The 23,157-nt window shown below is 46.5% G+C and overlaps 1 protein-coding gene across 3 annotated transcripts in view; it reads left to right on the top strand.

Moving 5' to 3' along the window:
- Nucleotides 1-22,937, top strand: part of ETS1 (ETS proto-oncogene 1, transcription factor) — a 126,220-nt gene extending 103,283 nt beyond the window's left edge. For 2 of the 3 annotated variants that reach the window (XM_019509080.1, XM_019509070.1), the window contains 6 exons: nt 1,046-1,123; nt 2,067-2,315; nt 6,200-6,460; nt 16,012-16,113; nt 20,984-21,102; nt 21,759-22,937. In XM_019509080.1, coding sequence (XP_019364625.1) covers nt 1,046-1,123; nt 2,067-2,315; nt 6,200-6,460; nt 16,012-16,113; nt 20,984-21,102; nt 21,759-21,974 — 1,025 coding nt within the window. In that variant the 3' untranslated portion in view covers nt 21,975-22,937. The remainder of the gene's footprint in view (nt 1-1,045; nt 1,124-2,066; nt 2,316-6,199; nt 6,461-16,011; nt 16,114-20,983; nt 21,103-21,758) is intronic. The other variant, XM_019509086.1, reaches the window with a different exon arrangement.
- The last annotated feature ends 220 nt before the right edge of the window (nt 22,938-23,157 follow it).

The raw sequence follows: 23,157 nt of genomic DNA, 5'->3' as shown, positions 1-23,157 counted from the left end.
ATCCCAGGAGGGGAGGCCAAAATTAGGCTCCATCGAGTGAACGTGCATTATCTTTGGTTAGTTTCTCTCCAGCCTCAGCAGAAATAAACATAGTCCAAGAAATTCATGTTTTTTTTATTTTTGTTACCCTTTGTAAGCTCCCATGACGGTATCTCTGTCCACCCACTATGCTGTGCAAGCGATGCTGAAAATGAGCAAGGTGTGAAAGGGGGAAAGAGCCAGGACAGAAACTACAACTGTAGTTGGAAGGGGCCAAAATATATATGTGTTGATTTTACAGTTAACAGTCATTGATTAAGCAGCTAGAAACCCCATGGTGGTAGCTGCTACATGTTGAGTGTTCAGCAAAAGTAAGTTGGTGGCTGTGCAGCAGCGAACTTATAAATGTAGTATCAAGGTATTTTCTGTCATCTTACTATTCAGCTTTACCTTGTGGCTCACTGGGACAGGAACAGTACCGGTGTTTTGGACTTGGAGGAACAGTGCTTGTCACATACTCACACATGCATATACTCAGAGCTGGTTCAAAACAGGGGAACTTTTTCAGGGGGGAAAAAAAGCCTAATTTTTCATTTAAAAAAAGTCTGATTTCAAAATGTTATTGACTCTCAAAACATACACAATGAGAACTGGTCCAAACTCTGGGGAAAAATGTGGTACAATTTGTTCTTTGTTGGTCCTTAAAAAGGCTTAATTAAAAACATATATGTGAGCTCTACATACAATCATGATAAGCAGCCAGCAAAAGCAGGAAAAGTAGCAAAAACTAAAGGAAACAATTAAAGATTAATAATAATATTATAACAATGCCTAGAAGTTCCAGCTGTGATAAGATTCACATGCAGCAGTTTTGAAAATGTGGAGAATTATTGGTGCCTAAGGCTTGGCTTTTCAAGGAAATCAGGTAATCACTTTTGCACTTGACTTTCTTTGGTTTCTTTGAAAATCCCAGCTATAGTAGCTGAGTGCTTTGGGAGATTCTGGCCTCTATGTATAATTCCAAGTGTTGGTAAAGTTTATAATCCTATGAACTTTCTTCTTGCAGAAGAAGCAAAGCCATATCCAGCTAATGGAGTGAATGCCGCATACCCAGAATCCCGTTATACATCCGACTACTTGATTAGTAAGTCTGAGCTGCATTTCCCAATGCTTTTCTTCTCCTTTAAATTGTCCAGCATGTTACTGTGGTAATATCTGACGGGCAGGGTACCACCCAATAGCCCACTGTCAGTGCTGACTTTCACTAGAAAAGCAGCACTCTTTCTAGGCCTGTTTCTGTTCCCAGGGCATCTTTGGAGTCCCCTTTGTTTAACATACTGGCAGATTACTACCCTGATCATGGAAAAGTATACAAAGTCCATAGTAAACTCATGCCTCTGTTTTTCTTGTATGCGCTAATTAGTATTGATTCATTGTTATCAGGCATTAGAGTTGACACCCCACTGGGCTAACCAGGAGGAAGCATGGCTCAAAGCTCTTGATTCAGACTGTTTGTAAACTCCTTCCTTTTTAGAAGTCACCTCTGGTAGATCTCCTTGAGTAACCTAGGACTTTCAGAACAATTGCATCTCCCATGACTTTGATTGGACTTGTAGGAGTTCAGCTTTTCTGGGAAGTTCACAATGTCTCCAGCTGGGCCTTTCAATACTGTGGGTATTTTTAAAAATGTGTCCCCCCCCCTTGTTTTTAATGGAAGCTTGGATGCTGAAGTACATGTGGACCCCACGAGGATGCCCAATCAATACGTAGTTCAGCCTCCAAAGCCAGCAACTGAGCACCCGTGCTGCAATAGAAGGGCATGAGTTGTGTTTCTTCTGGAACCAGCTGATCTGCTAAACTTGCATTCCAGATTTTCTCTCTGGTCAGTAAGGAAGGCTGAAGCAGAAAGGATGCTGCTTGACTTTTGTGCAGTTATATAATCATTTAAACAAAGATAGCCCTTGTCCCAAAGAGCTCAGAACCTAGCAAGAAGCAAAAGGTGGAGACAGCCATGCTCTGCTTTGCTTTGCTTTATTCTACTTATGATTGGGATCCAATGTTAACGTAGCCCGTCATTCCACTGGCAGGTTATGGCATCGAGCATGCTCAGTGTGTGCCTCCATCAGAGTTCTCTGAGCCCAGCTTTATCACAGAATCCTACCAGACCCTCCATCCGATCAGCTCCGAGGAGCTCCTGTCCCTCAAGTATGAGAGTGACTACCCAGCAGTCATCCTGCGTGACCCTGTCCAGACAGATTCCCTGCAGACAGACTACTTCACGATCAAGCAGGAAGTTGTAACCGCGGATAACATGTGCATGGGGCGCACCAGTCGAGGTAAGGTTGAAAGTCTCCAGTCTCTGCTTGGATTTTCAGTGCATCTCTCCACCCGCCCCTGTAGATACAAATGAGTGGTGACACTGCCCCTTCCGCCCTGGAGGTTTCTTTCTAGTGGGGTTCTATTTGGGGCCAAAAACCCCCCACGTGTGCCTCACAAATAGTTTACCCAACACATGTTGTCCAAGGGTCTGAAACCTTTTATGCATAATGTCCCAGATTCTAAACAGCTGTGCATCATTTTTCCACTGACTGGTGTAACAGCAGTTTACACAAGCCGAGTATGTGGCCCAATAAGTTAAGGCTACCTTGGAGAGCAGTGTAGAGAGTGTGGTTATCCCCGCTGTAGAGGCAAGGTGACTGTGGCACTGATTGGGACAGCATCTTCTTCAGTCCACATAATATGGGCCAGGTATAGAGCTCCTAGCTCCTGTACTGCAAATACCCAGGCCCAGATCCTCAAAGGTACTCAGGTGTCTAACTCCCATTGAAATCAGGACTTAGGCACCTAAATATTTCTTAAGAATCGGTGGCCAAACACCTTTTTAGGTTAATATTATTAAATTGAAACAGGCAGACCCAGATTGTCAACTGGTGTGTGTTCACCTGACTTCACTGAAGTCAGGACAGCTACTCTGTTTTACAGAGTTATCCACAGAGAAGGTCTCATTTCATGGAGTTGATAGTCATTAATCAAAGCATGTATTAGTGTTCCCTTTTATAGATGGGGAAACCAAGGCAAAGAAAAGCAATTTGACTCTCCCAAGATCCTGCACTGCAGTGAACCCAGCTCATTTGATTCCTGATTCTTGTCATGATAGCTGTGCTGATGTGGATTGACTTTGACCTTGAATTTTGACTATATCATTAGTATTATTATACTGGAATGAGACCAGGAAAATGCCAATGTTGGATCTTTCCATAAGTTCAGACTCCTCTGCCAGTCTGTGTCATGCTCCCATCTGAATTCACATGTGCATTAGATTATGGGGGTTATTTTTATGTTTCTCTTTTTTGTTCGAAGCTGGGGAAGGCTTGTTTGAGGAGGGGGATGGTAGTTCTCTCTCTCTCTTTAACTACTACTACTGGTTGAACATTTATATAAAACAGGCAAATTAGCCAGATGTGGTGAGGCTAGGGGCAGCTGTGCTGCAGTTTTAGGTAAGCTCTTTTTCCGGGGTTGTTTTTCTGACTGTTTTCTAATTTGGTTCTTTCTCTTCTCTTGAGCTTTTGTTTAAGGAAGGAAACTTTATAGTTATTATTGAAAGGCAACTAGCCAGTTGCACTTTCGCAATCATAGCTCAGTCGTACACAGCCTCCAGATCTCAAGGGAAGGGGATCCTACAGAAGCAAGTCCCGCAGCCTAGCGCTAAGTCAGGAGAGTCAGGAAGAGGCACCTGTATTAATGAGCCCTTTAAAATGTCAACCATGATTCTTGGTTGTCTCAAACCCTGCCCTGGTAATGCCAAAGGATCTGCCTAGATGGCTGATTGTGGGTATAAAATACACGCCCAGTTTAATGTCTCGTAATCCTGCCAAAATGGGTCAATGAGTTGGAGTGTATATAAGAATCCACCCCCTTACAGATATGATTATATCTTTATTATAGATGTCATATAAACAGCTACATGACAGGAATTTCATCAAAAGCCTGCAAAGCCAAACAGTTAAAAACTAAGAAACATCAGAATTAAGGTTGCCTTTGCAACTTCAATTTGGCCCCTTTGTAACTTTGCTTTCTGGCAGACTGTATATACATGATGCATGCTCTTTTTTTATTCTGCATGATCAATAAAGACAGAATCTTTGGAAAACTGAGCCGTCAGGCTCCATCAGTGCTCCACTGAGCCTGTGCAAACTCTGATTGCCAGCAGCTCGCAACTTGGCCAAATTTAGGCAGATTTTCCAAGGCACAGCAACAGCACATCCACAACATCTCAGATCCCCTGCCAAGTGTCAAATTCCTGTTCCAAGGCAGGCCTTAGATGTTCTCAATGAAATGGTTGTACAAATCATTTAATAGGGGTAAAACAACAGGTTTTCCCCTCTCTGCTTTCTTGGAAATGGCTGTGCTATTTTTGTTAACATTCACAAACCTCCCCCCCCCAACAAACAAACAAAAAACAGTCTGAAATATGAGAGTTTTGAGCCTAAATGTTGGAAGTTTGGTGAAATTGTAAGGAACTGAACACAGAGTCTTGTAATGGAAAGTGTCAAACAACCTTACATTTAGGCCTTCCTAGCTGCAACAAATGTATAAATGATTTCAAGGAGAGACAGGCCTGATCTTCAGCCTCAGATTTGAAAAAGTGTAAATCAGCAATAAGATTGTAAATGCTGGCTTGTGAATTATGCTCATTAGGGCTCAGAGTCAGTGCCCCGCTAGGCTGAATGGGAGCTGAAGTCCTAATGCCTGCTCTGTCCATTACTGAAGAGGCCGACTTCTGCACGCCAACACTAGTTAGGCTCTTCTTGCAACAAGCGCTGTTTAAACTAAAATACAACAAATATTTGGCTGCATGTGCCAGCTCCATTCTGCGTTCCTTTCCCTTGAGATTTACTATCTGGGCCTGAGCAGGGGGCAGTTCTGCCAATGGAAATTTCTCCAGGAGCTCTTACACAATCCCTGCAGCTGTTTTTAGCCCAGTTTGGGAAATTAATGAACTTGAATGATCCTATTACGCTCTCAGCTTGTCAGTGAAGCTGTTGAGCAATAAGCAGAATAAGGCAGCTCAGAGTGCAATTTAAATCTATTTTTTTCAATCCCTTTTTTAGCTCCCTGTACTTCTAATCACAGGGCACCAGCTCCTCTGCTGGAGTAAACCAACGTAGGTCCATGGATCCCAGTGAAGCTTCCTTTTGTATTCCAGCTGAAGATCTGACCCTATAACATATTGATCTCAGCAGAGAAAACAATTGCAATTGTTGATGGAGTCCAGATGTGTGCAGCTCAGCGAAGCAAAAGTTGTTGTTGCCTGACTTGTGCACCTAGCTAAACTACTGCTGCTTGATAACTTCTGGATGCCAGGGGCTTTGGTTATGATTTACTGCACAGAAATATCACAATAAAGCTCTGTAGCAAAAATGCCAGTAAGGCAAGTGAAAAAGAAGACTTAGCAGGGCATTTGGCAGGTGGGCATAATGCCCCAGCCTAAGTTCACAGGCCCAGTTACCCATCTGGACTGTGTGAATGTATATCTGCTCCATGTGTTTACCTGTTTGCCTGTAAACTCTGTTGGGCATCATAAAATATCATGGATGCCTACGTTGGTATATACATGATCATGAGAGCGGGGCTCAGATCACAGCATTCAGAGTTACCTAGTGACCACGCCTTTAGGAATTTTCTTTGGGCCTTTGTGTTATAGAGGGACTCTTAACCCCTATGCTTAAAACACAGAACTGTTAATGTCCATTTTACTGGGGTATTTCCCTTCAGATGCCCAAAATCAGGGCAGTTGCCTTTTAGAAGGAGGGGCATTTAAGGTGACAGTAGAAATTCAGTTTGGCTATTTCTCTGATGCTTAAGATGAAACTGGGAGTCTGGACTCTTGGGTTCTCTTCTTGCTTCTCTACCGGTGATGTTGAATTGAGTCCCTTACCTGTTCTTCACCTCAGATTGTCCTACTCTGTAATACAGCTCTGCAGGTTCAAGGTGTAGAGGATTAATTAAAGGCTGCTTTAAGCTGAAAGGTGTAGCGGAAGAGCGTGATGCAGCCTGGCTTGGTACTGAACATGGATAGCAGATCCCTTTGTGCTGTCTGTGTGTCCTGTGACACAGTGTGCCCTAGGAGCACTATCCTCGTGGCTTCAATTTGAGTATTGAATGTAAACTGCCTCCCAGCAGGTGGGGTGAATCTCATTTCTACCTCCATTCCCCCCAGGTAAACTAGGGGGCCAGGACTCCTTCGAGAGCATAGAGAGCTACGACAGCTGTGACCGCCTGACACAGTCCTGGAGCAGCCAGTCCTCCTTCCAGAGCCTTCAGCGTGTCCCCTCCTATGACAGCTTTGACTCGGAGGACTACCCAGCGGCTCTGCCCAACCATAAGCCCAAGGGTACCTTCAAGGACTATGTTCGAGATCGGGCTGACATGAACAAGGACAAGCCTGTCATTCCTGCTGCTGCCCTTGCTGGCTACACAGGTAGGGTCATATCCCCTTGGCCAAAACCTCTCAGACAAGTCTCTTGGGTTTCACTGGTGCTGGAGACTCAAGGGCTCTGACCAGAAAAGTGATGCAGTGTGGGCAGCAGCAGTGTCAACCTTCCCCTTGTGTTGCTGATCCTTGACCCTGACTGGGAGGGGCAGGGGCAGGGGGCATGCCAGTGACTGAAGGGGTCCCTCCGGCCACACAGCAGCCCCAGTGAGTGAGGGCTTTCAGAGTGGACACATCTCTCCCTGTAGATGGACAGCTGAGAACCACCATCTGCTGAGGGACAAAGCCCAGTAGCCCCTGTCCTTTGAGATGGCCCAGATTGCAGGACCACATCTAGTAGTCCGGTGGGTAGTCCTCTGACCTCTGTCCCTGGACTGGGTGGGTCCAAACACCCCAGAGCCCTTGTGACATCCAGAATCCAGCTCCAAATATTGTGATTCAGGCCTGTCTGTCTACCAGCTCATTTAGGTATTCACCTATCCATCAGAGCCTTTGGGGCCTTTATTGACAGAGCAGGTTCATACCAGTGACTGAGGGATGGGAATCCCTGTTTCTCCCATTACTGGTGTTTTCAGCCTTGTTCTCTTTAACACGTGTGGAAAATGGGGTGCAGTATGCCTTCTTATTGATCCTATTACCCACTGTCCTCTACAGTCCATGCTTGTAAATGACAATACAAGGATCTTGTTGGAATCCTGTGACCCCAGCTGACTTCCTGCCCCTGGGGCAGGGGGCTGGACTTGATGATCTTCAAGGTCCCTTCCAGCCCTAATGTCTTTGTCTGTCTAAGGCAGCAAAAAGCCAGGCCCATTACTGTTCAAGACAGGAGTTTCTGGGGTCATTCAGGACAAACAGTAATTCAGCAATGTGGTGCAGCAGGCTGGTCACTCATTTGTAGTCTCTGCCTCAGAACAAGATGCATTTCCAAAGGTGCTACCTTTATATCTCTCCTTATATCCATGAGTGGAGGCAAGACAATAATCTCCTGGAACTTTGCACTGTTGAGGTTGAGGATGAAGGGGGAATAAGAACAGGAGAGAGAGGAAGGAAATCACTAGGACTTCAGAATCCATTTGAAACCTAGATCAAAGAGCCAAAGCTTACTCTTTGGCCAGTTCCCCCTCCACCCATAAATAATTATCCCTCATACCCCAGTTGGTAGCAGCTGTGACCTGGAGGAGCCATGTGGCAGAAATAGCATGAGCAGATAAAGATCATCAAAAGCTTCAGCGCAGCCCCCGAGGTGCGACTCTTCCAGAAATCTCCTCCCACGCACATAGCTCATCGTGGGACTGATAACAGTTTGGGGAGGGGGGTGGTGCAGTGGGGAGATAATTTTAGGAGCTACATGTAAAAAGGAAGTGGTTTGTTGCAATAGCTTTAGTTGTAAAGGGAGTTCAACCTAGTCAGCTGAATGGGAGCATTTTAAGTGGCCTGTATAAAAGAAATCAAATCATGTCATGTTCCTGAGCTGGCTACTGCCCGGTAGGATGTGGCTGATAAAACATCTCAGCTGCAGAAGGTGCTGAGCCACATACATCATTGCTCTGTAGACCATAAGTTGTTCCTATAAACATTCTTTGCATTATTTTTTCCTAAACAAGCAAATCCTTCCTACTCCTAGGAGCACCGGGCAGCAGCAGCCCTCTGGTGCGTTAGGATCAGGATATGGTGCACGAGGGTTGATCTCCATTCAACAGGTGGAGAGACTGAGACACAGAGAGGAGTTAGGGAGTAAGTGGCAGAGCTGGATATCAAACCTAGAGGTCTTGGCTCCCCATTTGATGCACTAACCCAGTGGGGGTCAACCTTTGTGACAGGCATGCCACAAGGTAAGCCCTACTCCCTCCCTGAGTGCCTCTCTGATCATTTCCCGCTGCCACTGAGTTCCCTGCTCCCTGCCTGCTCTTCCATGTGCCACACAAAGTGGCTGTGCGTGCCACTTGTCATGGATACTGAGGGTTGGCTACCCGTGTGCTAACCATTAGGCGATACTCTATCCCTCAATGTGGATCCTGGCATGTGCAACAGTTGGGTGCACAATTACCCATTCCCTTATACAGCTACTTGGCAAGCTGTGACAAATGGCTAGGACATTTTCCTTGCATGATCAAGCCCAGACTTTGCTCACTTTGTTTAGGTTCATTTTATTGCTTCAGGCTGTACCTCCACCTACTCACCGCTCTTCCTGTTCCAGACATATTCTTCACTGGGGAGACGCTTAGGATTGCTTAGAGCAGTGTATGTCAGGGTGACGTCTCATATACAAGCTTTATTAGGGAGCCCACACAGACAACAGGACTTGAGGGCCTGGGTGGTGAAACTCATTGGAGAAGCTTGTCCAAATTTTGTAGTCAAGAGAGGGCTTACCACTCAGAGGCAGCGAACCCACCCGATGCTCAGTTTTAAGGCTTATCTTAGGGGTGGGTAATTAGTTGGTCTGGAGTGGGAAGAGCAGGATGGGCCAGGGCTGTGATAGTGAGCCTGGGGCAGAGCTGCGACCCACTCCCTGCGTGTCCCTGTGGCAGGAGCCGATTTCGTGGGCAGGGGTGTGCCAGGAGCAGATTGCAGCTCTGTCCCGGGCCCCAGCCCCACGCTGTCGCCACCCAGAGATCCCAGGGTCTCCATGTAGGCTGGCCCGAGACCTGTGTGGGCAGGGTGCACTCAGACAGACAAATTGGATGGGGCTGGGGAGCAGTGTCTAGGAGCAGAACAGGCAGGCGGGACAGGGCTGGGATCTGGGAGTGGTGACAGTGGGGTGCCTGGGGCAGAGCCGCAGTCTGCTCCTTTCATGCCCCTGCACGTGGAACTGGTGTCTGTCGCAGGGACATGTGGGCAGCAGATCGTGGCTATGCCCTGGGCCCTGGCCTCTGCCTTTCATAACCAGCAAAAGGCAAGAGACATGCACCGCAGTGTGTCTGAGAGTCTCTTTAGGCACTTGGGGTACACAGTGAACCGTCCTCTCCAAGCTGTCTACCACTGTTTCACTCCACTACTACCCCATGGGATGGAAAACCAGATCTACTAACTTCCATAGTGACTTACAACCTTTTTTTCACCCACCAGCGTTAGTACTCCAAAGCATATCTTTGGACTCACGCATGTTGTAACCTCTGAACTAGCAGCTAGATACACTGGTGATCGTTAGACGGAGTTCTGTAGGTTACTTCCTTGAAAGAGGTAATGCCCAGAACTCAAATGGTGAAATAATCATTGCCCTAAATAGTAGGAAAGGGGAACCAGGGCAGCTCTTTCGTTTGGTGAATAGTGAGCACTTAAGCACAAGCTGTTTTGCATTTCTGCAGAACTGATTTAGTTTCTACGTGCAGCTGATCAAGGTATGCAGGGGTACTGAGGTACAGGACTCCTGGGTTCTGTTCTTAAGGAAGGAAGTGGTATGTAGTGGTTAGTACAAGGGAAACTCAGAGTCAGGATGTTAGAGGTCTGTTCCCAGCCACGGCAGGGAAGCGTGTTGCAGCAGGTAGACCATGGGCCCAGGGGCCAGGACTCGTGGGGTGTACTCTTCACTCTGCCACTGACTCAGTTGATGACTTCAGCAGGTCTGGGTCTCCAGGCTTCTGGTCACCCTTCAGGAAAACCTCTTACACACTATCCTTCTGTTTGCTAAGTGCTTTAACTGCCTCTGTATGGAGACACTCTGGAAGTGCCTGGTATTTTTCTTTCATCTATCCTTTGTCTTGCATTTAAGAAATTTAAAATGGTGTTCAGGTTTGGGTTTTTTTTAATCAAGAGCCTCTTTGCAATGGCACTGGGAGGTGGCAATGTGCTTTATCACAAGAGAAGCAGAAGCTCTGATGGTATCAGCCCTGGAAGGCGCATGGTTTGGTGAGAAGGTGCATTTTGGCGGAAGCCTGGCTTGCGTTTGATGTGTTCTTAACTCAGCTAGCAAGCAGCTTTTCAAAGCTCCATTATCTGCCCCCACATCTTGACCTAATTTAACAAGTTGCCATGGTTGCTCAGAGAGGTTGATGCAATTTTCTTATCTTTGGAGGAAGACCGTAACTGCACAAGAGTTTGTGAAAATTAAGCATCTAACCAATATCTGTGCTAAGAGGAACACAACCAAGGCAACTGAGCACAGTCTTCTGAGCCTGTGCAGCAGTAACGAGCATTGTCATTTGCTATCTTAAGTGTCTCAAATTAAAGACACAAGTTTAATCTTTTTGAAACCATCTAAGAGATCTAGGCATGAATCTGCCCTTAAAATGCGGGTGAGATGCGTACAGCCTACACTGCAGTCTGTGGTATGACTACAGTTCTTGGAGACATACCCAAGCTAGCTTTAATCTAACAAGCTCAGGTGCTGATAATAGTGTAGACATGGTATCCTGGAGCTCAGTCCAGGTGGCAGAGCCCACCCTGGACCCTGGGTAAGTACTTGCACATCTATCTTGCACTGAGCTCTGTGCTGCCACAGCTACATTGCTATTGATACCCTGAGCAGGTTAATTTAAAGCCATTGGGTATATGTCTCACCACGTGCAGTCATGCCTTCGCCTGCAGTATAGACATACCCCAAGGGTGAGAACTGCTAGATTTAGGGAGGTTGCCAGATGAAAGAGTAGAGCACTGGATGGGATGGAAAAATACTGGAGAACAGTCCTGGACCAGTCTGTGGAGAGCAGAGTGAACTGGCTTTGACCACAGAAACCTTAACTTTCTCGGAGTTGTGTGACCTGCTTTTTTCCAGTGCACTTGAAGCCGATAGCCTGACCTACTTCTCTTTTTGGCTTTATAGCCGGAGGGACCATCTAGTGCTGAACATTTTGCTTTGCCCATTGCAGCCACACGGCCTCACCGCTGCAAGATGCTTTCCATCTTCTGTTTAGCAAACAGAACAGCCTGCGTGTGTGGGCAGCAGAGATGCTGCATGGGTTTGCTTCACGAGCCTTAGGACCCTCAGCTTCTCTGTACAGTCCCTAGCGGCTGGCTGTGGCTTGCCTTCTTGTTACCCTTTGTACTACAGTAGTGCCTACAACCCCAGTGAATTTAAAGCCTATGCACTGCCCAGCTACATGCTAATGAGAGTTACCATCCTACAGGGCTTCTCATTTAGATAAGACCAGACACAGTTATTGCCCTGTTTTATGGAGGAGGAACCAAAGCCCAGAAAGAATAAATGACTCACCTGGAGTCACAAAGCAGATGAATAGGAGGGCTAGGAACCAAGTCCAGAGATGTCTTCCTGCCTAGAGCAGCGGGGCTGGACCTGATGATCTGCAAGGTCCCTTCCAGCCCCAAACAGTCTATGAAACTGTGAATATCTAGTGACCCAGGTCAGTGCCTTAACCACAAGGGAGTCCTTCCTCTTCTGTAACATACTCTTGTGACTAGGAATCTAGTAGTAATGTAGGGGGTAGCCTGTTGCCTAAGGCTGAACAGCCCAGAATAGTGTGAACCTAGATCTATTCGTAGTGCCAGGATGGACTTACCTCCCTACTGAGCTGCTGTTAAAGGGAGAAAGCAAACACTACAGAGAATATCAAATTCCTCTGAGGCGCTACCCTCCACACCATGTGCCGAGCATTTCCATTTAACAAGAGGTCCCCATGTGAGACCCAGATCTCAGCCCTGGCCCCTTCAATGGCCACATATATTATAGGTTTCTCCAGATTATGCATCTGAAAGCTCTTTCCCACAGAAATCCCACTGAGTGCTGCAATGTCAGGAGCCCCATGGCAGGCAACTTGCTATTTCAGGGCAATGGTTATCTGTGCCATTTAAAAGCGAAAGCTCACAGCTGCTGCTTTATGAGGAAGAAAAGACTGTTGAAGAAAGTGGGTCTCTTCAAGAGATCTGCCTGCTCCTTTCCCTCTTCACACTGCTGCCCGTGCTGCTGATTGAGATTCATGCTGATTGAGCCTGACAGGCACACTCTGATGGGAGACAGAGACTTGTTGCTTATTGCCAATGACCAGGAACTTGCTGATTGTAATAGTCCCGGCTCCTGTGTACTCGTGTAGTGGAGATGTACTGGAGATCACATGGGATGCAGTAGCTTGGTCATCTCTGCCCAGTGCTGTCATTTGGATGGAAACATCAAGGTACATAGACTATTCATGACTGCTCCTAGAAGTGGAGAAGTGTAAAAGTCTGCCACTACCTGAAGCCAAAGTATGGGTGTTCCTAGGCATTGCTTCCCAGTTATGGGAGTGCATTATTATAGTACATTCAGTGGGTGCTCTCAGACACATGCGCTTATGGAAAGGTTGGATTGTCTGCCCTCCTTGATTCAGATGCAATATGTGATTTTCCTGTCATTGAGGGATGACTTCAAGGGTGACTTTACGCTCTGGTTTCCTCTGCCGACTTCCAGAATTTTGCAGCCTCCTCTGCAAACAGCACCTCAGCTGCGCTCTGTGAGGCACGTTTCTTGTCACAAGGTGGAACCCAGAAGGTGGGGTTGGCCTTGGTTCAGTGGCCCCTGTGCCATCTGCTAGACGTGCGCTAAGAACGGTGAAATCCACCCCATGCAACACTGCTCAACCATGACCGTGCTTCAACTTGTAAAGCAAAAATGTGCATCCTGAGCCAGCGACTGGCTTTGCAACTTAAAGCTGTCTTTAAGTTGTATTAGTCACAGTTCAGAATAGTTCATCAGGCTTTGCTATGTCTACATGTTAAGCTGTCCCACTAGAAGCACCAACACTAGAGGTTTAAGAACTGCTACTACTGCACCCATCTTTCTGATGTCAAGTGGCCCGGCATGCTCCCAGCCGGCATGCTCCTCCCTAGAAGAGAGGAAAGTTGCTTATGGGGTCTTTCAAACCTAGAGAAGGTCCTAAACAAAACCCCAGCTCCAGTCATATCCAGTCTTTGAGATCTGGATCTGAATTTTACCCTGTTTGACAATGATGCTGTAGCAGGTCATTCTTAACAAAACAAGACTTCCTGAGGGAGAAACCTGGGGAAGAAAGGCAAATGCCTGAGGCATTGGGAAAAGGAGGTACTGCAGAGACGAGAGTATCAATGCCCAAGCCTACCCAATGCTAGCCAAGAGGACTCAGCCCCTCCTGATGATTCCTGTCTCCAAAACAATGTCATAGGAAGCCCAGGAAAGGCGAGTACGTGACAGAAGTGAAGGCTGTTTGGGAGGCGTTGCTTTGCCCAGTTGTTTTGTTTGGTTGGAACCACAAACCACATAGTGAAAAGAATAGGTGTGCCGCTCTCGATTTTTGTTTTGCTTCTTTCAAACAAATGTCGTTGAGAGGAGGGGGTGTGAAAATTGGCAGGTTGATGCATTTCAGATCGGGCCTAAACATGTAAATGAAGGGTCCATCTGCGCAGACAAGTTGCAGTGATGGAGTTTCACTAGTGGAAATGCAGATGCAGTTTTCAAATGTGAGATGGGAGTCAAAGCAATACCACTTATCCCGGCATGTGGCTTGTGTGCATGAAGTACGCTTGTGCAGTTACATCAGCATAGTTTAGTGGGTGCAAACTGCCCCAGTCTAGACCAGCCAGAAGTTTTGCCAGTTGGGCCCTGTGGACTCGGTTCCAGTCCCCACCCTTAATAGAGGCCCAAGCGTTGCACTTTCTGAAACAGGCTTGAAAGTCCCAGTAAAAACGCAGCATCACCACAAATACCTGTGCTTCTAGCAATAACTTACAGAGTTTCAAAGTGCTTGGAAACTATTTCAAGTGCTGCTGAAATGTAACTACTTCAAGGGTGGAATGAAGGAGCTGCCTAACAGCTCAGTAGCAACCATTTAGGACAGGAAGGGACCAGTACCATGCTTATTTGATTCCACAGGGAGCAGTTTGGTGGGCAGAAATCTGTATTGGTCTTCAGTTTATATGCTGAGGTTGGCAAACTGCCTCTTGCCAAAGGACCTGAGGGATCATGTTTCTGGGGGTTTATTTGCAAGACGCACTCCGTACTTCCCCCCAGTCCCCTCCTCTGGGAGTGCAGGACCCTCTCTCTTGGACCATGCTGGAGCAATCATGCAGCCACAACTTAAAAGACTGAAGCTTCATCTCCACTACCTCTTAGTGCAGCCACCTGGGTTTTCCCCAGCAGGACTAAGTAGGCCTGGCATGGCTTAGCTAATGATACATGATGGCATTGTAGACTAAGATGGAGTGGCTGCAAGTGGGTGAATGAGATGAAATGATGAGACAGCTCAGATCCTGCTAAGTCATTTAAAACCCCTGGTAAATCTATCACCGAAGGCTTAAGTAGGTTCCAACTGATGCAAAGGCTTTGCAGTGGACGGAGATTTTACTTAGAGTTTAAGGGAAACTGGACATGATGATGGCCCTTCTGCCAGTAATTTTGTCATGCTAGAGGCTCGTGTTTTGTTCTGTTAGCACTTGTCATTCAGAAATCATAGCCATGTGACTCCCTTTCATTCAGCTGCATTTGGCAGTGCTTGGGGCAGAACAAAGTTCTGCAGGCCTGCATAAGGAAGAAAGATTGTCGACCTTGTCTCCAAGCAGGCTGTCTCCTAGCAGAGCTATGGGCAAGCTCGAAAGGAGCTCTGACCTTGGACTTGTGCAATGCATGCACAGGAGCTTGTATGTGCGCGCGCGCACATAGACACAGACATAGACGCATGCAAAGAGGCTTTGCTCAAACAGAGTTCCCACTGTAGCAGCATTTCATAATCAGGCTTAAGAAGCATATTTTCCCTGTGACGTTAGAGAATTCCTAATGTGTGACACTCCCCAGTGGACCCTGCTAAAGGGCCCTCTTCACTGCTATGGAGGCAAGACAGGGCATCCTTTGTAAGTCACATTTAGCATGTGAGCCCCCTCTGACTGACTCTATTCTTGGCCTCCCCTCCCTCTCGAGGACAGAGGTCAACAGGCTGAGCTGAAGGGACAGCCTGGACCTCTAATTCCTTCCCTTGGTTTCTGTGAGGAGGGGGAGTATTGCCACCTTTCCATGTTTTTTTCCTGAAAATGAGTGGGTTTGGTGAACCCTCCTCGGGGGGAGGCTGCAAGCTCCTAGAAGAGACGCCTGGTGAAACTTGTCATCATGAAAGGCACCTTTTGTCCATGCCCTCCACCCTGTGTCCATGTCTGAGGGCTGGTATATCTATCAGGATGGCCCTCCAGGGTCTGCTTCTCCCTTGCAAGGCACAGAACAAGACAGACCTTCAGTCTGGCAGTGGGCAGGACTGCAACTTAGCCAAGGGCTGTCTGCGTCCTTCTGACTTCCACCGTATCCTGCTCCAAGAGGGCCAGGCACTCAGCTGGGGTGTGGCTATACCCCATTACACCAGCTGTTGGTGTGGCCCATGGGTCAGGGTTGTGGGATGGCAGAAGCACAGTGGGGAGGAAGTGTCTACTTTAGTTTCAGAGTCTGCTCATGAGATAAGAAAGGAAGAATTTTTCCAGTCAAGGTGGAGATTGCTTGTTTCCTAATTATTTTTGTAGTACTCTGGTGCCAACTGGCTTTTAAAGACAGCAGGGGCCCATTCCTCCATGGGTGTAAAGCAGCTTAGCTTCACTGGCTGAAGCGGAGCTATGCTGATTTACGCCAGCTAAGGCTCTGGGCCCACTTGTCTTGTTAGTAACTCCCACCCTGCCTGGCTGCGAAGGAAAGATGAAGGATGAAGCAGGTCACGAAGTGCCCAAGACGCTGACTGTCTCCAGAGGGGAAGAACAAAGGGCAAGTACGTAATGTTTGCTCCTCAGTAGCACACACGCAGCGTTACACTGTCAAAATACTGGGGCTCAAGTGCTAGAGGCTGTTGGGTGGGTCTTTCAAAAAAAATAATGTCTCGGGGAGTGAGGGACCTAATTCCTACTGAAAGTCTGTGGGGGTCGGGCACGAAACACCCTTAAGAGCTAAAGAAAATCACTAGTATTATTAATACCTATCCTATGGGTAGAAAGAAAGAGCCTCTTTCTCCAAGGCTGTCATCCCAGAGCCTATCTTGATAATACCTGCACAGCTGGCCTGAGCAGACATCTTCTGTGCTCAGACCCCACACCCTTGTCTTAATAACTGCAATTTCTCTATAAAAATACCAAGAGAGGTGGAGTCTGATAACTCTATCTCGACAGAGCTGTGCTCATTCATGCAGGCTTGGGCTTGCCTTGTGTGTTGGCTCCTGCCACCTCACGCATCTGTTGACTCTCTGACATTTTAAATGCGGTCTGACCCTGCCAGCAGCCCACCTCTCACGTCTGTTGCCTTCCCCTGTGGCTTGGTGTGTGTTCATCTAGCTGAAGTCTGCCTGCGAGCTGTGCAGTAGTTAAATCTTTTATGAGACTCTTTGTGCACCATGACGGAGCTGGCTTTGCTCATCCCCTGTAGGCCATTAGGAATAAACGCTGGGGATCCTGTATGGCCAGTAGTGACACTCCTTCCCCCTCCAAGTAAACCATCCTGTGGGTTATGATGTCATGCAATTTCATCTACTACAGTCCTCAACAGACAGAGGGTGATAAACTGCTAGGCTTCCATGCCCCTTTGCATGCCAGCTGGCAGCAGAGAGAGAGAGTAAAAAGTGTTAATTGCATTGGTTATTTGGCCCAAGGTTAGATACATTTTCCTCCTCAAGCTTGGAAAGCCTTGAAAGCTTGCAGCAAAGCCATTGCAACCTGGTTACCTGCCAAAAGGAATCATCTGTCTGGCTACACATTTACTGACAACCCGATCCTGTTAATAGGAACATCCATCAAAATCAATATATGTTTTTCTCCATGCTCCATTCAGTTTATCATTTTTTATTGCTCCTTAGGCTGGCAGAGATCATGGGAAATCAACAGGATGGGCAGATCCCAATCTGTGTGGCATCCCACGGTTACTAATTCAGTACTAGGCTGACCCAGACACTAATTAGACCAGCCCCTTTGGTGCTGTAGTTTATAGCAGTTAGAGAACTGGTGGAAAGACAATTTGCTCTGGCCTGACCTTGCTTTGCTGACTTTAATCCTCAGCGAGCACCCCTTTCATCAGGATGCAAAAGTACCTGGTACAGATGCCAGAGAATCCCTCTCCGCAAGGGGAACTGCCGTTTACCAAGGCCTGGAATTAGTCCACTTTGCTCAATCTTAGCAGCAGAAAGTGAAAGGATTATACCAGAGAACCCGGGTGACTGCATTAATTTTCCTGCTTTGCTTTATTGAAATACTACACAAAAACAAGAGGCTGTGGATGAAATGATCTCACAAAGCTCCATGCATGTTAGAAATGGGCGTGATCTGCAAAATATGGAACCAGGCTTTCCCCAGAGTCTTAGGAGCATTTGGATCAGAGGCAAATGAGCAGGAAGGTTCCAGTTTCCATTTGGGATCTCATAGCAAAGCAAATCAGGAGCAGTTCTATTGAAGCTATGCTAAAGCTGAACTGTAGCAAGGTCGGAAATGGGCTAGCTGACTCTAAAATGTTAGGCCCCATGTCGTCTGTCTCCTCAGCAGGCAGATTTTCCTTTATTTACTTGTGGTTTGTCTAGTTTACAGTAGCTTTTAATGTCTCAAGCAATGGGACACATGTCATTTCCCTTGGCAGACTCTCAGATCTCACTAGCGGGAATTTTATCCTAAGACAGAACTTGACTTGTCATTAATTGATGTCATCCCATTATTCCGTTAGCCACCCTTTTCCTAGCTAATCTTTCTCCTTTCCTGTGACTGATACATGCTACCAGTTGTAGATGGTTGTACTTTCCCAGCTGTGTTTGTTGTCTAACTAAGCTGCACATAGTACATTTATCTCTTGCAAGTCATTCCTTTTAAGCTAGGGATCATTCTTGTTGCTTTTTACGGAGCTCTTCTTAAACACATCAGAATCTTTCTAGAAATGCATTGTCCAGAGCTGAGGATAAGGGTCCAGGCGTGGTCACATTTGAGAGCTGCTAATCAGACAGTTTTGACTTGTAGGCTGTATTTTACCTTTGGTTAGGACATGAGTGAAAAGAAGTGTAAAAAAAGGGAGTGAAAAAATACTTTGGAGTCAGTCAGCATGCAACTTCAATGCAGCTAAATCCAGCTGCGAAGTGTGCAAAGCCCCCAAAATTTGGGAGTAATCATTACATACTTATTGGCTAAGCTGAAGCATGTAGGATTCAGGTACCCTTAGGCTTGGCAAGATGCAATGCAAATAGTCAGAAGGCACTGCGTCTTCAAATCAGCTGTCCAGCATTGGCCAAGTACATTACTGGAAGAATGAGCTGCCCAGAGGAAGCCTTGAAAGATTAGCTCTCAGGGACCAGGAGAATTCATTTTGCCGTGGGAACCTGTTTGCTGCTGATAGCCAGCCTGCTTCATTTGGGGGATTTCTGCTGATCAAACAATTGGTGCTCTTCCTTAAAGTGTGATTCCTGATATGTCAGCAAGGCCAGTTCTGGCTTAACTGGATACTACTTGCCTACTTCCATCAAGTAAGTAGGCAAACCAGTGCCATACAGTATTAGGTGGGACTGAGAGCACAACGATGATTGGCTGAGCATACTATGGAGGCCTTGGACTGCAAACGCAAGCATTTTGGGACACCTTTTTTGGCGTACTTGACAAAGAGCTGCTAGGTAAAATTAGCATCCACATGATACTTAGAGGCAATGGAGGTGCAAGGAAAAGCTGCTAATTGCTATTATCCATAGCAAGGGATACTTCACAGGCAGGTCCTGCGCCTCATTATTCCAGATGCAGCATGAGAACATCCATGGGGAGCTTGCTTATAGCTGAACAGGAGTCTGTTGAATACAGCAGGCTCTCCTCTTCTGTTGCCTCCAAGCTGCATAGCATACAAAAAGATTCAATCTGGATTGTTTGCTGGTTTCAGGACACCACGGTCAGGTGGAATTCCACTTTCAATATGGCCAGGTGCTTGCTGGAAAAAAAATAGCCTTCTCCTGCATTTGGATCAGAAGATCTGAGTGTCAGACACGGAACTTTTCGAAGTGCTAACTTAAGCTCTTCTTTGGCTGACCTCCATTTCTGTGCTGGTTCTGGCTATTCACGCCCTGCTGGATGCTGCTGAGTGCCAGATGCAGTGGGTAGAAGCAGTGGCCTGGTTTCTAGAGGTGCTGTGCACAGTGGAGGCTCCACTAAAGAGCGTGGACTCTATGGGTACTCAGGACCCACTGAAATCCAGCTGTTATTTTAAGTTTCAATTTTAGGCCAGCTCAACCACTGGAGCCAGGACCTGTGTGCTGAGTCCCACCATTTAGGATTTCTCCATGTAGTTTAGATACAGCTCAGGCTTTAAAAAAAGCAGCCATCCAACAATTGGCAGGACATGGGCATTGTTAAGCAAGACTTGGAAAGTTTAGGTATGTGTGGAACAAAGAATCCATTGACCAGAGACCTGGAGCTGTGTGTACAGGTGTGTAATGCTGCTGAGGAAGATCCTGACTGATTCTTTCTTAACACAGTGGAGAGCAGCTGTTTGTAGTATCTGCTAGGGCTGCTGTAGCACAGAGCCAGAGGGCAAAACCTCAGGTGCAGGCATGTGGCTGGGTTGCACATGGCAGAAAAGCAGGGGAGGTAGTTCTTATTGAAGGAGGTGGGCACTGCCAAGCTTATGACTAGGCATGCCGTCATCAGAGGCCAAAAGGTTAATTAAAGAGAAGACAGGGGTGTGGATCTTCCAGCTGTGACTCCAAAATGTCTCCTTTCCCCCTCACCGAACCTGGCCACCCTCGCAGCAGTACCCTGTGCCTGGCAAAATAGCCAGGCTGGCTACACCGAGTTGCCTTGTTGATCTATGAAGGTTTTGTTTTCTGCAAGTTTTTGTAGTTGGTTCCTGCAGCAACACGCCCTGGAGAGAGGCCAAATAATTTTCATACCTGCATTCCCTTTATCACAGTAAACAGTCATGGAGCAGAGAGTCAAGGTCAGGAGGCAGCACCTGGCAGTGCAGGAGTCTGCTGGAGTGCAAAGGATGGCCAGGAGCTTTTCTGGCAGGGAAGAGAGGGTGATGCACCTGTGCCAGGAGACTGTCTCCTCAACTGTGCTCATGTCAGAAACATAATCCTGTTTGTGTAACGTAGTTTGAGGTGAAGCATTCCAGTGGGGAACATGCCTCCCTTACTGCCCTGGGAAGCAAATGTACCTGTCCGACTTAACGCTTGTACTGCCAAACCAACCCTGATATCGCTTGCATTCTTCCTTAGGTCCTTGATGTAGCAGAGGGTGCTGTTTTTTGGTGAGCATCATCCATTACTCTTATTCTGTGAAAACCATGCAATAATAATTTCTATCAAAGTCATACCCAAAGGCATGGATTTATGATCAGGTCCTCATTTTTCCCAGCTAAAGAGTAATTATAGTTTCTCTCCCAAGGAAAAAGTAATGTAAGAGGACAAAAAACATGGAGGGGGACCTCAGGGTAGTTTAGAAAGGAAGTGGAAGGTGGCTGCAGGAGAAACCGTGATAGATGCAGTCCCAGCTCTCACTCCTCTGTACTAACAAAGACCCAGTGCATTTTTTTTATCCAGCAGCTCATTGTGTTTTCTACCAGTAAGGAAAGCAGCCTGCCTTCCTTCCATTCAGGGCTCATGTGGTTTTAACACCTTGGCTCCTTTGTGTTCCTAGGCAGTGGACCCATCCAGCTGTGGCAATTCCTGTTGGAGCTGCTCACCGATAAGTCCTGTCAGTCCTTTATCAGCTGGACGGGTGATGGCTGGGAGTTCAAGCTCTCTGATCCAGATGAGGTATAACCTGTTAGCATGGATAGTGCATCCTACAGATCTTGGAGACGGGGGGGAGGGCAGAAAACAGGGGAGGGGGAGTGCAATACAACACACACAGGGAGGGTGGTGGCATGGCTGCTAGAAAAAAGTGATGATTTAAACCCAGAAAATTGTCCTTGAAAGTCTGTTTATCCATTGGGTTGCAGTGGTGCCTAGAGGCCACTCATCAAGGGTTGGGGTACCATTGTGCTATGTGTGATATGTGTATATAACCAAAGAACAGCTGCAGACCCAAGGAGCTTGGCATGGAAGCATAGTGTATGCAGGATGAGATGCATCTTTCCATTGCCTGCAGTGGATGGATCAGGCCCCTATTCTCTTCCCCACTTCCAGGCACCTGGTTCCAGGTTAAGGTCCCCACTTGTACATGGGTAGTCTGTAGTCTAGGAGAGGGTTGGGCCTTCTGGCCCACTGCTAGCCCTGATACTCAGCGTCTCCCTAAGTTCATTTTTAGAGATCAAGAGAGATAAATCTTCCTTAGCCTTACCCACAAATCACCATTAGTGCTCATGGCTCCAGAGACTCCAGCCTTGTATCTACCAGCTGAGAACACAGATTTTAATGTCTGCGTGGAGTCTGCTTTGCTCATCTTATCTTAACGCCCTCCCCTTCCTTAGGTTGCCAGGCGGTGGGGCAAGAGGAAAAACAAGCCTAAGATGAACTATGAGAAGCTGAGCCGTGGCCTGCGTTACTACTATGACAAGAACATCATCCATAAGACAGCGGGCAAGCGCTATGTGTACCGCTTCGTTTGCGACCTGCAGAGTCTGCTGGGCTACACGCCCGAGGAGCTCCATGCCATGCTGGACGTCAAACCTGATGCCGATGAGTGAACCCGACAAGTCAGACTGCGCAGAAGATGCGTTCGTGCCATTCTGGAGATTCAGTGGGACTTTCCTTTTTTTGCTGTTTTTTGTTTTTTAAATTTTAAAGAGCAACTCAAAATTTGACCTTTGGAAGGGGAGGGGTGGCTGAAGGACTCGTGCTTTTTGCTGAAACTGACAAAGTTTGGTTTGGAGACGAGAAACAGGACTTTTGTCTGAAAGTTCTCAGTTGAGTTTTGAGGACAAAATTCGGAGTCTTAAGGAAAGCCAGAAAAATGTAGCTCACTTTTTTGTTTGTTTGTTTTAAACCCTCAGAATAATCTCTCCTCCACCAGTTCAAAAAATTAACAAAATGATGCCCTCAGTTACTGTGTTCCCCACACCACAAACTGACAAGTCAGGAAGTGACAAGACCCCCCCAGGGTTTTTTGTTGGTGGGTGGGAGGCAAAGGGGCTGCGGGATCTTCCTGTTTCAGGAGGGGAAGACATAGGAAAAACAGGAACTGCTTGTCCTTGTTACATTGCCTTTCTGTCAATTGTTTTTTATTCACACAAAAGGACAGATTTTTGTTAGGAGGGATCAAGACTTTTTTTTTTAATTTGTTAAAATTTTATTTTATTAAATTTTGTGCCAGTATTTTTTTTAATAGTCTTAAGCTCTAAGATGGTCTCAGTATTGCAATATTGTATGTGTTTGTTTCTGTTATGCCAGCAGAGATTTTTATCAGTGTGGAAAGGAAAAAAAAAACCAATTTATGTAGACCCCACTGGAGGAGTGTAGTGCTATGACTTATGTGAAGGAAAAATAATTCCAAACTGGCTACTAGTAATGCTGGGTAAATGCTTTACCTCTGCATTGAGTCCCATGTGCTTTGCTCCATTGTTTGTTGCTAAAAAAGCTGGTTGAACTATCTTAAGACCTTGTTTTTTGGTCAAAAATATCTTTTTGCTGACATCACCATTTTATGCAAACCCCCCCCAGTAGTTTTCCAAACATTCTCATCAACATTTTCATCTATTAGTTTCAAATTAGGAAATTTAAAAAAAAGAGCTCCTTTACACTTTTGAAATAACTTATTTCAAAATGGCCCATCCTCTGAATAAGCCTGAATTTTTTTTTTTTATATATTTTGAACATACTAAATGCTGAAGGATAAATATCAATTTAATTCAGAATGAGTTAGAAAAAAAA

This window comes from Gavialis gangeticus, unplaced genomic scaffold (genome assembly GCF_001723915.1).
Source record: "Gavialis gangeticus isolate Ggan-Ray unplaced genomic scaffold, GavGan_comp1, whole genome shotgun sequence".
NCBI lineage: Eukaryota > Metazoa > Chordata > Crocodylia > Gavialidae > Gavialis > Gavialis gangeticus.
This window is presented reverse-complemented; position numbering and strand designations above follow the sequence as displayed.